A 13,102-nucleotide genomic window follows, 5' to 3' on the forward strand; every position below is an offset into this window, starting at 1 on the left:
ATAAAGTATCGTATAGGGTACAGAAGTGCGAACATGGACAATTCACGCATGTCTTTTATTTTGATAACGGGAGCTAAACAAACGTAAGTACTATTATTTTTGTAATACCTAAGGTGAGGAATCCCTAACAAAAAAAAAATAAATCTCTTAGGTGGGAGAACCCTTGTTGAATAGTGTAATTGGTGTCTTTCTTGACACTTTTTCCTCAATTTTGGCGAGTAATATATTAAAGTCCGATAATGACATGAGGCAGAAATTCAGTTTCGTCCGCTCTCAAGTCATCTGGCAGCTGGGTATAATTTCACCCAGGTTGTTCGTCTCCTCCTTTGGCGTAGTTCTTTTATTTGAGAGAGTATTACTATCAGAGACTCTGATTACTATAGATTCAGTAGAAATTGTAGTAATGAGGGCGCCATGTCGGTTCACTTAAGAGAGACCTCGTTGCTCGTTGAATTATCAAGAACAACTGCTCGTTCGGACAGGCGCGGGCTGTGAACACCTCCCATTCTGAGTTTTCGAACATTTGAAAACATTTCAAAACGTTTTGAAACGTTCGAAAACAATGCTCGTTTGGTATAAATGCACCTTAATCGAATTACTTCCACAAAGTGCTTAGGAATCGCGAGCCTTTTGTGAAAAATCGGTGCTTAGTGCCTTAGTGCTCGAGACTCGGGAGCATTTTTTGTCAGTGCTCGGCACAGCTCCTGGGCTAGACGTGATAATATTGCATATTACAAAGCAATTTTTTTCACATATGATGAGTTTTTTCTTTCCCTGAAAGATAGAGGGGGGCCACGGCCCCTCCTTGGCTCTGAGTATGGGCGCCCATGGTTGCGGACACTTATTTCGGTGAAAATGGAGCTAGGTTAAAATATTAATGTACGCCTCTGATAGCAGAGGTGTTCTGTGGGTGTCAACCAGAATAACCAGATATCCACAGATTACAGAGTAATCTCTATAATCTGTGCAGATATCTCTGGTGTCAGGCAACTTCACACCGCCTTCAGGCAATGTCAGTTTTTACTGTTGGCAACATTGCCCTGATTGACATTCATTGAACTCTATGGGAACCCATAGAGTTAAATGTTGACATTGCCGATTGCCGTTGACTGACATTTAACGTCAGTGGTCAGTGTATGTCAAATGTCGAAAATTCCTAGTGCAAAAACTGCCCAAGTTGAAATTCCCAGATCTTGGCAGCGTTACCAAGTGCTCGGTCTCTGGTGGTTGATACCCTTTTAGGGCTTTTTATTTAGAGTTCACATTTTATTACACAAATTAACAAATGGCTCTAAATCCTCAATACGAGGCTATTGGTAAAGGCTTTGTGAGCCAATATTATGCATTATTTGATGATCCTATTCAACGACCGAATCTACACTCAATGTACAATGTGAGAATCAAAACGATTTTTTTTATATATTAAATCAAAATCTTGATTCTATTCGCAGGCTGAAACATCTTTCATGACATTCGAGGGATCACAACTACAAGGTTCTGCCAAAATTATGGAAAAAATTTCGGTGAGGTGTTCTTGTGAGAATAACTTATTGAAATTTAACGTATTTTTATATTTCAGAGCCTAACCTTTCAAAAAATCACTAGAGTTATCACAGCAGTTGATTCCCAACCAACTTTTGATGGTGGAGTTTTAATCAGTGTTCTAGGCAGATTAAAGGTAGGTTATCCCTCACTCTGTAGAATATTTTGTGAATTGGGACCTACTGAACGTTAGCTTAGTTGAGATAAATTAGATTTTATATTTACTCTCACATAGCTCTTGTTTTAAATCTTCTTTTCAACAGACTGATGACGATATTCCACAATCGTATATGCAAACATTTGTATTAAAACCTATTGAAGGGAGTTATTATGTCCAGCATGACATTTTCAGGCTGGTTCTACATGATTCCTTATAGTTTCATTTTAAAGGTATATACATATATATGATAGATTTGAAATGCTTTTCTCGTAACTTCTAACTGTTTATTAACATTTGTACATTTCTATTGTTTCATTTGATCAGATTGTTTAATAATTGGCTTCAATGAAGCTAAATTAGAGACATTAGAGCTCATCTCAGATTTTTGACATCTATTTTGATTATTGCATTTTATAGAATTCAGAAAGTTGATAACTTAGATGTAGATAGAATTGAATGAATTCAAGGTTTATATTACATTCCCACACAGTAGTATAGTCCAAAACCAATGCTCCATGAGAGATATATACATATTATATATATTGAATGAATTAATAGAAGGTAAGTTTACCTTTTTGAGGCTAAAATTCGAAATACTCATGCTGATCATGGTGTAACATTCAAATAACTTGAAGGAGTTCTTCAAAATTGATATTAGTATTATTCAATTTCATAGGAAGAAGTGGGTGTACAAAAAGGCTGAGATGGGACCTAAGGATTTCAGCATTACTGGTTCTTTTAATATGAATTATTAATCAAACTCATGACACTGACCCAAAAAATAAAATAGGTTTCATTCATTGCAATGGTAATAATTTTGATTAACTAAGTTTTGCCATTTGTTCAATTGATGACATGATATACCTCACCTCTCTTCTGCACCTCACAAATTGAAAAGAAAAAAACAAATATTAATTATGAAACAAGCATCGATCTACTAGTTTATTATAAATTTCAAGAATCCAAGTATCAAAATCAACCAGTTTTAGTCTTTTCTAACTTTGAGCAATAAGGTATAAATTAATCAACAACAAGAACCATCTTTCATTTCAACCGAGTAGTGGAATTAATGTCTGAATTAAATATCAATGAATATGTTAACGGCATGCAGACAATTATTTTCAGAATTCAATAATTGTCTGCATGCCGTTAACATATTCATTGATATTTCATTTCAACACTTTGATCAAGTATTAAAATCACAATATCTGAGAAGTGTCCCAGAATTAGTTAATTTTGTTTCGGCGCTTGAGTTTTGGAATTCATTAATTCTTTCCAAAACTACCGCAGCTAAAACCATTGAAATTGGTATGATTCTTTCAACTAAGTGGCTAAGTGCTCGTTCAACATGAGCGAAAGCCTTAATGCGAACGTAATTTTGTTTTAATTTAAGTGTTCACAACGTAACATTAAGTTCTACTAATGAAATAATTTTATTAACTGTCAAGTAGTATTTCATGATTCAACATATCAATCAATGCACATTAAACCTTTTGGGATATAATGTTATGATATTGCCTAATAAAGAGTTAGGCTTGCCATTTAAAAAAAATTCAATGCCCAACACCCCTCGTAAAGGGTTGATGACAAACACATAAAAAATTTCTCAATTCAAATTGAAAATTGACCGTCTACTCAATCTGTGTAATGGTGCAATATGTATATGGTAGCGCATTATTATGCCCCCAGCTGCTCAGATAATAATGATTCTCAGAGTTTGAATTAGAAGAATAAATTTGCCTGGGTATTTGAATAATTATGATTTCACAATTCGCAGTTTTTAAAATTTTTCAATTTCCAACCCAAACAATATATAAAGCTACACTTGAACAGATAGCAGCCCTAAGTAAAAATAAGTGTAACTTTAATTATCTCAGTTTGAATAATATTTCAAGTATTCTCACTCTTCATTTTGTTTATTCATAAGTTATAAATATTCTTTTGAAGATATTAGACCTAGGTTAATACGTTTGGATTTCCATTTTTTTCATGACTGATCTTAATTATTCTATTGCAACCATACAAATTTCTTAATGCTTGTACACTTACTTATTTTTTTTCAGTCATTGGCTGGGTTCATTATAAACTGCATAATTTTTTATGATAAAAAATTCTACTCAAACTTATTCGCATGTTATATATCTATGTCCTGAATTCTGATTGATTGCTTTTTTTCAGTGTGATGAAGATCCTCCACATGCATTTGTACAAGTGTTTGTTTTAAAGCCTTTAGGGACCTCATTCTATATCCAACATGATATTTTCAGACTAGCTATACATGATACTGCATAACTCCTTGTTCCAATTTCCAAAAATGTTCTTTTGCGGTTTACCTATTTTACAGTTATTAATTACAATTTATGCTTGTAAACTTATTATGATTAATATATAAAATTTTAGAAAATCCCAAGGATTCAATGGTTTGTTTTTGTTTACTCTTCATTTATTCACAAAAAATGAGGTGAGATGATGAATAAACGTTATTTAAGTTGAGGAATATATTTTTTTTTCATTAAAAATATAATGATCTCCTATCCATTGAAACATCCCATCTGAAAAAATTCAGATCCTAACTTGACGGTGTCGTAATTTGGTTTAAGTCTACTTTAGTCTTCTAAATGTTTCCATTTTAGGTATAACATTCATTTAGGCAACTTTTCTCATTTTTATGTAGAAAGGACTGAAAAAAATATAATCAATATAATACGAAATTTGAAAATTAGATTTCTCCCACTTTATGATTTTCTCATGAACGTTTCTGGTGCAAACAACTAACAGTGTTATAATACTACAGAATGGAGAAATTGAGGTAAAAATTTTTTTTTAAAAACCCTGAAGAAATATTACGGAAAATGTGACCACACGTTTCCACCATTTGTTTCATAGGAATCCCAATAAACCGTTGAGTTTTTGCCCAATGTAAGGCAATTGTTGAAAATGCCATCAAATCAGCTATCTAACGAAGCAAAGATGTACGGGGTGTACAATTTGAAATAAGGAAGTAGTATACTTTTTCCGGTATAACCGCGGAAATTGCATAGGTCTAAAAATATTTAAGGGAGAAAGTTCTTTGTCAAAAACACATACATGCAAATTTTCGGCACAAAATTACACTTCCATAAACGTATAATAAGCCATAACGGTGAATCGCCCTGTATACTTTTTTTATCGTTTTTACTATCGTAAAGGAATTATATTATCCAATAATTCGAATAAAAAATGAGGAATTGAAGTTGATCACAATAGCAGAGGGTGGTAGAACTTAAAATTATTGTAAACTTAATAAAGGTAACTGGTAACATGTGTAAAGTCACAGTTTAAATCTGCAGATAAGAAAAGTGACGACATATACATAAAATATTATTTAATACATAGTTGAGGTGAATCACACTCATTTTTAATTCAGAATGATGAAAGTTATATCCGAATGATGAAAATTACTAAATCATTGTACAGTATTGCATCATCCAGAATTTCATGCGTTTTGAGAGTGACGGCAAATATAAAAGAAGTCAAATATAATATTATATTCCCATCTAAGCCTTACAACTTCTTTATTTGAACATTTCATCATTTATATGATTGATTCGGTGGTTTTCGAACAGTTTTGAGCCCTTTGAACCTCAATTAAAATTTGTATTCAAACTACCCGCTACTGGAGGAGTGATCGTGCAGCCAATCAAAAAGCACCACATAATTTGACGTTTCGCTATCCGGAATATTCTTGATCAATAATTCCCCCATCCACAACAATTTACAGTTAGGTACAAAGAGGAAAACACAGTTGCGTCAGCATTTTAGTTACAATACGAACGTAAAGGTGCAATCAAGATAGTTATTATAATTTCTGGATATCTCTACTCTGTCATTGTGGAGTATTGTGAGAAGTAATTAAGTGATTGTTGGTAGTTCTACTAATAATTCATCATGAATTCCACCGATCTTTTAAAGATCTTGGGTATTGAGGTGGATCAAAACGAAGTCACTGAAGTACCCAGAGCAAAAAAACGCCGACTTGATCACCTAACATGGGACGAAAAAATTCAAAGAAAGTAAGTTTGAAAGTTTCAGAATCATATAGTATAGTGAATTTATCGTAACACGAATTTGCCTGCGTAACCAAAATATTGTTACAATATACGACGCAAAGAAGGGCGTATCGTTATCGGATTATAAACGTAAGTTTTATAATTTGATAACGTTAGGTACCCTCTTGAAGTCTTGAATCACATGAATTTAGTTAATGTATTGCCAGTTTGATCAAGGTCTTATGAACTAAATATTACTATGGACTTTTCAGAAAATTGAAAAATCGAGTAGCTGCTCAAACTTCTCGAGATCGGAAAAAAGCAAGAATTGAGCAGATGGAAAGTGCAATTACCGAATTGTGTACCAGGAATGAAACACTGATGTCACAATGCGAAAATCTTAAAAACATGAATGAAAAATTATCTCTGGAGAATGCTGAGCTTAAAGCAAGATTGATGGAACCATGTTTGAGTTGCAAACAAAACCGTTCTGTTGGACCTGAGTCTGATGAAGGATCTTCTGAATCCCTTCTTCTGCCGATGGGGTCAAACACAGGTCCAGCAGCGGTTTTGTCCAAAACACAAACATTCCTGAAAATAGCACTAGTGTGCCTTCTCTACCGGAATTGCTTGATGAACTCGACAGAGACATCGACTTTGAATCATTGGAGCAACTTGCAGAGAGCCTCCTTGAAGATATCGCCAAAGACTTGGAAAATGCTGCTGAGGAAGCAGATTGTCAAGTAAGTTTTTTTCAACAGCATATTTTTTTAGTGATAATATTTAATATTATGGTTCAATTTCCTAATTTCAATAAGTTACATCATTCATGGGTATTTTTGATGATGCAGAAATCTAATGTAATGCAAACCCCTTAGATATATTACAAAAAATAAAAAACATCTGGCATGAACAGACTCCAGCAATTTATTACTTGGAGAACTATTTCTACATTTTGCCATATTTCTAGGTTCACTGATGTTGATTATTTCTTCAATTCAAATATACAAAGGTGAAATATTCAGCATAGATAAATCACCCAAAACAGTTTCAGAATTGAATTATTCAAAAAAGTTTACTTCAGTGCCTATATCTGATTTTGTCGCTGATTTTTTTTAATTGAATATTTTACTGAAAATCGATTGGTTATAGAGATTCATATAGTTTTTGACATAAGATCTTGCAACAGAATAAACATTATTAAATTTGACATCAAATATTGAGGATTTCAAAACTATGGGCTTGAACAACTGAACCCAATCGTTCTTTGTTCAAATTTCTATCTGAAATTAATGTTCATGTAAAAAATTGATTTTCCATTGTCAAAACCCAAGGGAATTTTACCTAACCTCACAATTATTCATATCTATTTTATCCAAAATTGCTTGTATTTCTCCCAATAAATCAGCTTAAAACTTAAATTTATTGAGTTCTCTTGAGGTCAACTTTGGAATTAATTGAAATTGATGAAAAACCCAAGAACAAAAATCTGAGGTGGGTGCTAATGTAAACTAATTGAATGATGGTAATAATCGAGTTACTCAGTTTAATGAGAGTTGAAATTTTGAGTAACATTTCTGAAACTGCATCTTACACTATCTGTCTCACTTTCCTGAATGGCTCTTTTTATAAAAGTCAAATTTTTGCACTCCATACTCAACTTAATTTAATATCACTTCATTTAGGAGAGATTAATATATCAATGGATCAGTGTATTCATACTGATGTAGAAAAAGCTATAATTAGATGGAAAACTTGAATTGGTGATAAAAAGGAAAGATACTTGCCTCAAACAAAATACAGTGCTTGACTTGCACTAGAAGTTTTGGTAGAACTACCGTCAATATTGAGTTGAAAATTTGTATTGAGGTGGTTTGGACACTGATCTACTTGACTGAAATATTTCCCTAGAAGAGCAACTTCTGGTTATACCAAGAAGAGCATAGTACTTTCTTATTTCAAATAGCACAACCAGTTATTTATGGCATCAATTTCAGCGTTGTACCATATAGATTTGAATTCAACTGTTCTCGACCTGTGAGGTGTTACATATTTTTTGAGAATAACTATGGACAAAAGCTCATTTTCGGAAAAATGAAATCACCATAATATAATAATTGAAAACCTGTTATTAATCTAATGATTTTTGTTCGAGCTGTGATTACACTTTACAGTGTATTCATAGCAATTTTGACAAATAAAAGTTACGATATCTTAATATTTTCAGATGAAAACCCATATTTTTAATTTCAAATAGTTTCTAATTAGTCAACTTAATCAGAAATGCTTACCAGATTAGCTATGTATGTATTTTCCTTAATTTTTCTTCAAAACTTCTAGTTGACTGTCAAAGTTGATCACCTTGTCTTGCATAATGAGCTATAAGGAATTCAACATTTTACTTTTGAGTGCACCAAAAGAGATCATTGATATCTAATGAGTTGATTCAAATGTTTATGCAAAACACAAATTCTGTCTAAAAAATATTTTCAACTTTTCTATCTAAATGTTATGGCATGGCACACTTGCTCAAGGATCCATATACATATAATTTCTGAGTTAGAGCACTCAATAACAAATATTCATGGTGGAATGCATGTTCTGTTTTGTTTTTCATTACAAATAAGTTTAAAGCAATCTTTGTCCATATATTTCCAAACGCACATTTGATTTTTATAAATTTTTTTCAGGTATCAAAACCTGATGAAAGTGCAAGACAGGGAAGTTCCAGTCCAGTGGTGGGGCAAACATCAGAAGAATTGGAATCCACTAGAAGTACTGTGCTAAGCACAGTAAATGAGAAGTCATCAGACTTTGACATTTCCCAGTATCTCTTACTACACCATAACTACACAAAACCGGGCCCGGATCCCAGAGAATTGACAAGACAGAAAAGAAAATATAAAAAGGAATCTAAATCACCACGCAATCATTCAAAATTGAAAAAAATCATTCCAAAGATTCCTGTTAAACTAATGAGTCCCAGTGATTTAGGTTTTCAAGAGGAATCAGTTCATACATTGATAAGTTGCGAACCATTGATAGAATGCAAACCCATTGTGGAATTGGAATCGAGTATTGAAAATCTTGAATCAAAAGCACAGAATGCACCTACTCCAACCCTCATCAAATGTGAGCCAATGGAAGGCAGTTCTACTGTGAACTTTGATCAAAGTTTCGAAAATACAGATGTAATTTACGGAACTTATGATGAGGCTACCAATTGTGTGACCATTGTTATAAACGAAGATGGTACCAATGTAACAGAATCTGAAGAAATAGTATTGACTCCTGAAAATGTTGTTCCTTCAAAATCTGTTAAATCATTTTCTAATGTTTTGGAGTTGCCCTTTTCAAAAATCGTCAATGGTGGCATTTCGCCCATGTCATGTTCAGGGTCTGATGGTGGATATGAATCATTGGGTTCACCATCACATTGTGAAAATGAATGGATGGAGATGTCAGAATTGTTTCCTTCATTGCTTTAAATTAATCCTTGTACGAATTGTAAATTTATTTATTTTTGTTATATATCATCTGTTAATTTTATGTGTAGATAAGTCTATTGTAATAAATTTGTGTACAGTAAGAGAAAATAAGTGGTTTTACTAGAGTAAGTGGAAATTGTTGGTGCAAAAGCTCGTTTTTTAATTCACCAAACTGGTGTGGTGGAAGAGATTCAACAGGTTGATCCACGAAGTTTTGAACTTTCCACTGACTAAAAATGTAGACGAGTTTGGTGGATCTAGTATTGGTTAGGTTATGTTTATGATGGCAGCACGGTCGGAGTGCCATATAAGCAAATTTATTGCGCAGCTAGAAAAAAATTAGGACTATGGATCATTGCAAATTTTTTCAAAATATGTATGAAAATATGGGCATGTCCCCACTTCACCCTAAACCTGTACTCCTAAGCTCATGAGGAATGCTTCAGCATCCATGAAAATCTTGATTGAAATCCATAGCGTATCCAGGTTTGAAATAATTTAAGGGAAAGTGAAGTAACACCTCAAGAATCTCCATTCAAAAACGGCATTCACTAGTTCCTAATTTACGCTTTCAATTTTCCATTTGAAGCCTTTATTTTTGTTTAAATTGAAGTTCAAGGACTTTTTGATGTCACCCCGTCTCTTTTTTCCAATTTAGTTGTTTTTTTTTTGAGAAATAAGAACTTCACAACTTCAGTTAATAAAACTTGTTTTCGCAATAATTTTTCGACATATTTCGATCAAAACAACGACGGTGTGACATCGGCGACTCAATTCTTTATAGTATATTGCAAAGATTTTCATAGCGATGCGATATATGCCAAAATTACTCTGAAATTCAGGAATAACTCTCACGTGGTAATTTCTACTTTTCAACTGACTCGGTACGTAATTCAGGCTATTGCTGAAAGATGTGACACATTTTCGTATTTGGGGTAGCATCCGTAAAGCAACCAAGGTCGATCGTCTTGATCGCGAATCGTATGTACTACTTCCCCTTAAGGTTGTTTTACTGATATAACTGATGATGATGATATACTGAGGGTGTTCCTAAATTCATGAGACAAATTAGGGAGGTGATTGCTCCAATGAAATTACGATGAGTCTTTCCCATAATTAAATTTCCTCAACCCACCCCTTTCCGAGATATCTCCCCTAAAAAGTGGTGACTAAAATTCAGTTTTTATTTTTTTTTCTAAAATTCCAGTAAAAAGCTACTATTCTAATACTTTGTAATTAAAAACAAGGTAAAGGTGGTCATTTCCAGTATTTATTACGTATATTTCCACATTTTACATCTTTACTGATGTTTTCAACTTGATTTATTGAAATGATTATAAAATATGGTTCTCCTCTCCAGCTATTGGTTTTGGGAAAAAAATCCAAGAATTAAAAAATTCGTAAAAAAAGCAAGGATTTTAATTTATAATTTTATTTCCTGAAACTTCATCTTGAAAAAAGTTTTGATATGATATATATTATAATGAAGTAAGAGTTGCTAATTTCACCCCCGTATAATGTAACACAGAGGAATATTGAAAAAATGCACGTGGTTAGTTCCTTGCGAGTGCACGGAAATTTTACAGAATTTCAAGTTTCTAGCTTTACTGGAATTTTAGAAAAAAAAAATAAAAACTGAATTATGCCTCCTTTCATTTATTGTAACATTTTTGGAGGAATTTTGGTCAATAAATTGAAAATTGAAATTGAAATTGAAATTTTAGTCATCACCTTTTAAGGGTAATATCAGGGGGGTGAAACTGATGAACTAAAACCGGCAACAAAACACTCTGTGGTCTGAAATTACCTACCAAGATGTCGGCTGGCAGATGTAAACAAGTCTAGCCGTTGTCATGGAGATTTGCATCATTTTGGCAGAGTTGGGTCGGTTAAAGATAACCTATTTCTTTTAGTATGTGCTTGTGTTGTTTTTGGTCAAGATTTACGTCAGTTAGTGCAATAATCTCTAATGAGTTGAGTTATATTTATTTATTCAGTAAGTATTTTAGTTGTTCCTGATACTTTAGAACTTGTTTTAATTAGAATATATTTCTTTTCATGAACCACAATCTTGAGGAGCAAAGCCAAAGGAAGACTGAAGTAACGATTTTGTGATAAAAAAAGTGATATGGTTCAGTATGTTCCATTCGAAACCTATTATTTTATCAATGTGAATATGTATATCTGATGTATATAGAGTATATAAAAATTGTGGCCGATGTAACTTTGAAATTTGACTATTCTGTTTGTATTTGTTGTGATTATTGGCTTGGACTAATTAATTTAATCTTAGTTGAGTCAAGTTTCGGAATAGTCACTCCTTCTATTTATTATATTTTATGTGCAGTTGTTATTCTTTGAAGCAAATGAAAGTCGAGCTTATACAAAAACTTAGCAGCCAACAATATGAGAAGTACATTGTAAGAATAAACTAGAGGTGGTTTCAGAATACGTAGAATTAAGCAATACTCAACTGCTAATCATAACAAGCATCGACAAGCCACATCCCATTTTGAAATAATATTGAATTCAATCAGAAATCCACCTAATAAATTTTTTATTTTATTATACTTGTAATATAATTCAACATAAGTTTCTTTATGACTTGGTTTGAAATTGTGAAGATTATTCTTTTTGTTTATCTGAATCTGTTTTATTGGGGTTGGTAGGTTTTTTCGTAACTTTGCCCAAAATATGATAGTCTCGTAGTAGACTTACACTTGTCTTCTTGGAATATTTATCATGTACTTAAACAATTATTTGATATCTACCCTAAAAAATTCCGTTTTAATATCCCATTCTGAAAATTCCTTGGAACCTGAATCATTTTCCTGTATATATTTCGGTCATTATCATTGTTATAATTCTTTTCTATTCATGATGTGAATGAAATTCAATAAATTCACTTTTTTCGGTAAATCTTGCAGTTTTACTTATCCCCATAACAAAAACATTCAAATTGAAAATAATATAACCTAGTAAAATATACCTGCGAATTCAAATTTCCCGCCAATATCTTTCTTCGAACCTACCGAAATGGCGGCCAATGAAATGTCATCGTGTTGCACTGGTTTTGAACCACGTTTGCACTTCTCTTATATTAGTGTTCTGTGGGTAATATCTCGGCAACTGGTGGGTAGGGAAATTTCATTATAGGAAAGACTCATCTTAATTTCATACGAGCATTCCACCTCCTGAATTTTGTCGCATGAATTTAAGAACACCCTGTATACACAGGGTATTATTATTATATGATATCAGATATCATATAATATTATATGATATGAAAATTAGTTCATCTTCAGATGAATGTACCTCGAATGAAGAATATGATTGTGAACGTGAACATTACTTATTTACTTATAAATATTGACCATAACAACCGGGACAAAATTTGTATAAATGATAAACGCGAAGTTAGTTGTGATTTCAACCTCAATCTAAACTGGCTCAAAATCTTCTTGATGCGATTCCGCCACATATAACGACCGGGTCGTTTTAAAAAACTGTTGGAAATCAGGGGAATCTCACGAGAAATTACGTATTACAGTCAGGAGCTGCGCCGAGAACCGGAAAAAAGTGCTTCCTAGTCTCGAGCACTAAGCACCGATTTTTCACAAAAGGCTCGCGATTACTGCAGTAGGCAGAGACAAGCAGGGTGTCCTATGACTCCTATGGACCTATGATGACATGAATCATTTCCTGAAATACATTTGCTTTTCCAACGAATATTCATATTCATATGAAACTGGGCGCTCCCATACCTATTTATGATAAACTGATGATAATGTATTTTTTAAATGTCTCTCATATCTGGCAATATGGCCCTTTACGCCCTCGAAGATGTTTTTGATGAAGTATGAAGTTAGCGAAAATGTTAAAAA

General features: G+C 33.0%; 2 protein-coding genes across 3 annotated transcripts; both read left to right on the forward strand.

The window, feature by feature from the left end:
- The first annotated feature begins 1,126 nt into the window (after positions 1–1,126).
- Positions 1,127–4,193, forward strand: LOC123314305 (probable nuclear transport factor 2). Of its 2 annotated transcripts, XM_044899487.1 has the most exons (5): positions 1,127–1,393; positions 1,452–1,523; positions 1,580–1,678; positions 1,806–1,932; positions 3,881–3,935. In XM_044899487.1, exons 1-4 carry the CDS (start codon positions 1,286–1,288, stop codon positions 1,917–1,919), a joined length of 393 nt encoding a protein of 130 aa, XP_044755422.1. In that variant the 5' UTR covers positions 1,127–1,285; the 3' UTR covers positions 1,920–1,932; positions 3,881–3,935. The 2 variants fall into 2 exon arrangements, with proteins under 2 accessions (XP_044755422.1, XP_044755421.1); XM_044899486.1 differs by lacking the exon at positions 1,806–1,932 and having other exon boundaries at positions 1,131–1,393; positions 3,881–4,193.
- Positions 4,194–5,437: 1,244 nt separating this feature from the next.
- Positions 5,438–8,669, forward strand: LOC123313798 (X-box-binding protein 1). The gene is made up of 3 exons (XM_044898820.1): positions 5,438–5,754; positions 6,003–6,473; positions 8,421–8,669. The coding sequence occupies exons 1-3, from the start codon at positions 5,630–5,632 to the stop codon at positions 8,515–8,517; spliced, it is 693 nt and encodes a 230-aa protein (XP_044754755.1). The 5' UTR covers positions 5,438–5,629; the 3' UTR covers positions 8,518–8,669.
- The last annotated feature ends 4,433 nt before the right edge of the window (positions 8,670–13,102 follow it).

This window comes from Coccinella septempunctata, chromosome 5, assembly GCF_907165205.1.
Source record: "Coccinella septempunctata chromosome 5, icCocSept1.1, whole genome shotgun sequence".
Classification (NCBI taxonomy): domain Eukaryota; kingdom Metazoa; phylum Arthropoda; class Insecta; order Coleoptera; family Coccinellidae; genus Coccinella; species Coccinella septempunctata.

Excerpts from the sequence above, each read along its gene's own strand:
- LOC123314305 (XM_044899487.1), top strand. The coding sequence starts at position 1,286 with ATGGCTCTAAATCCTCAATACGAGGCTATTGGTAAAGGCTTTGTGAGC. Across the intron at positions 1,394-1,451 it reads ATCTACACTCAATGTACAAT|GCTGAAACATCTTTCATGAC; the intron begins GTGAGAATCAAA and ends TTCTATTCGCAG. Across the intron at positions 1,524-1,579 it reads AAATTATGGAAAAAATTTCG|AGCCTAACCTTTCAAAAAAT; the intron begins GTGAGGTGTTCT and ends TTTATATTTCAG.
- LOC123313798 (XM_044898820.1), top strand. The coding sequence starts at position 5,630 with ATGAATTCCACCGATCTTTTAAAGATCTTGGGTATTGAGGTGGATCAA. Across the intron at positions 5,755-6,002 it reads GACGAAAAAATTCAAAGAAA|AAAATTGAAAAATCGAGTAG; the intron begins GTAAGTTTGAAA and ends TGGACTTTTCAG. Across the intron at positions 6,474-8,420 it reads CTGAGGAAGCAGATTGTCAA|GTATCAAAACCTGATGAAAG; the intron begins GTAAGTTTTTTT and ends AATTTTTTTCAG.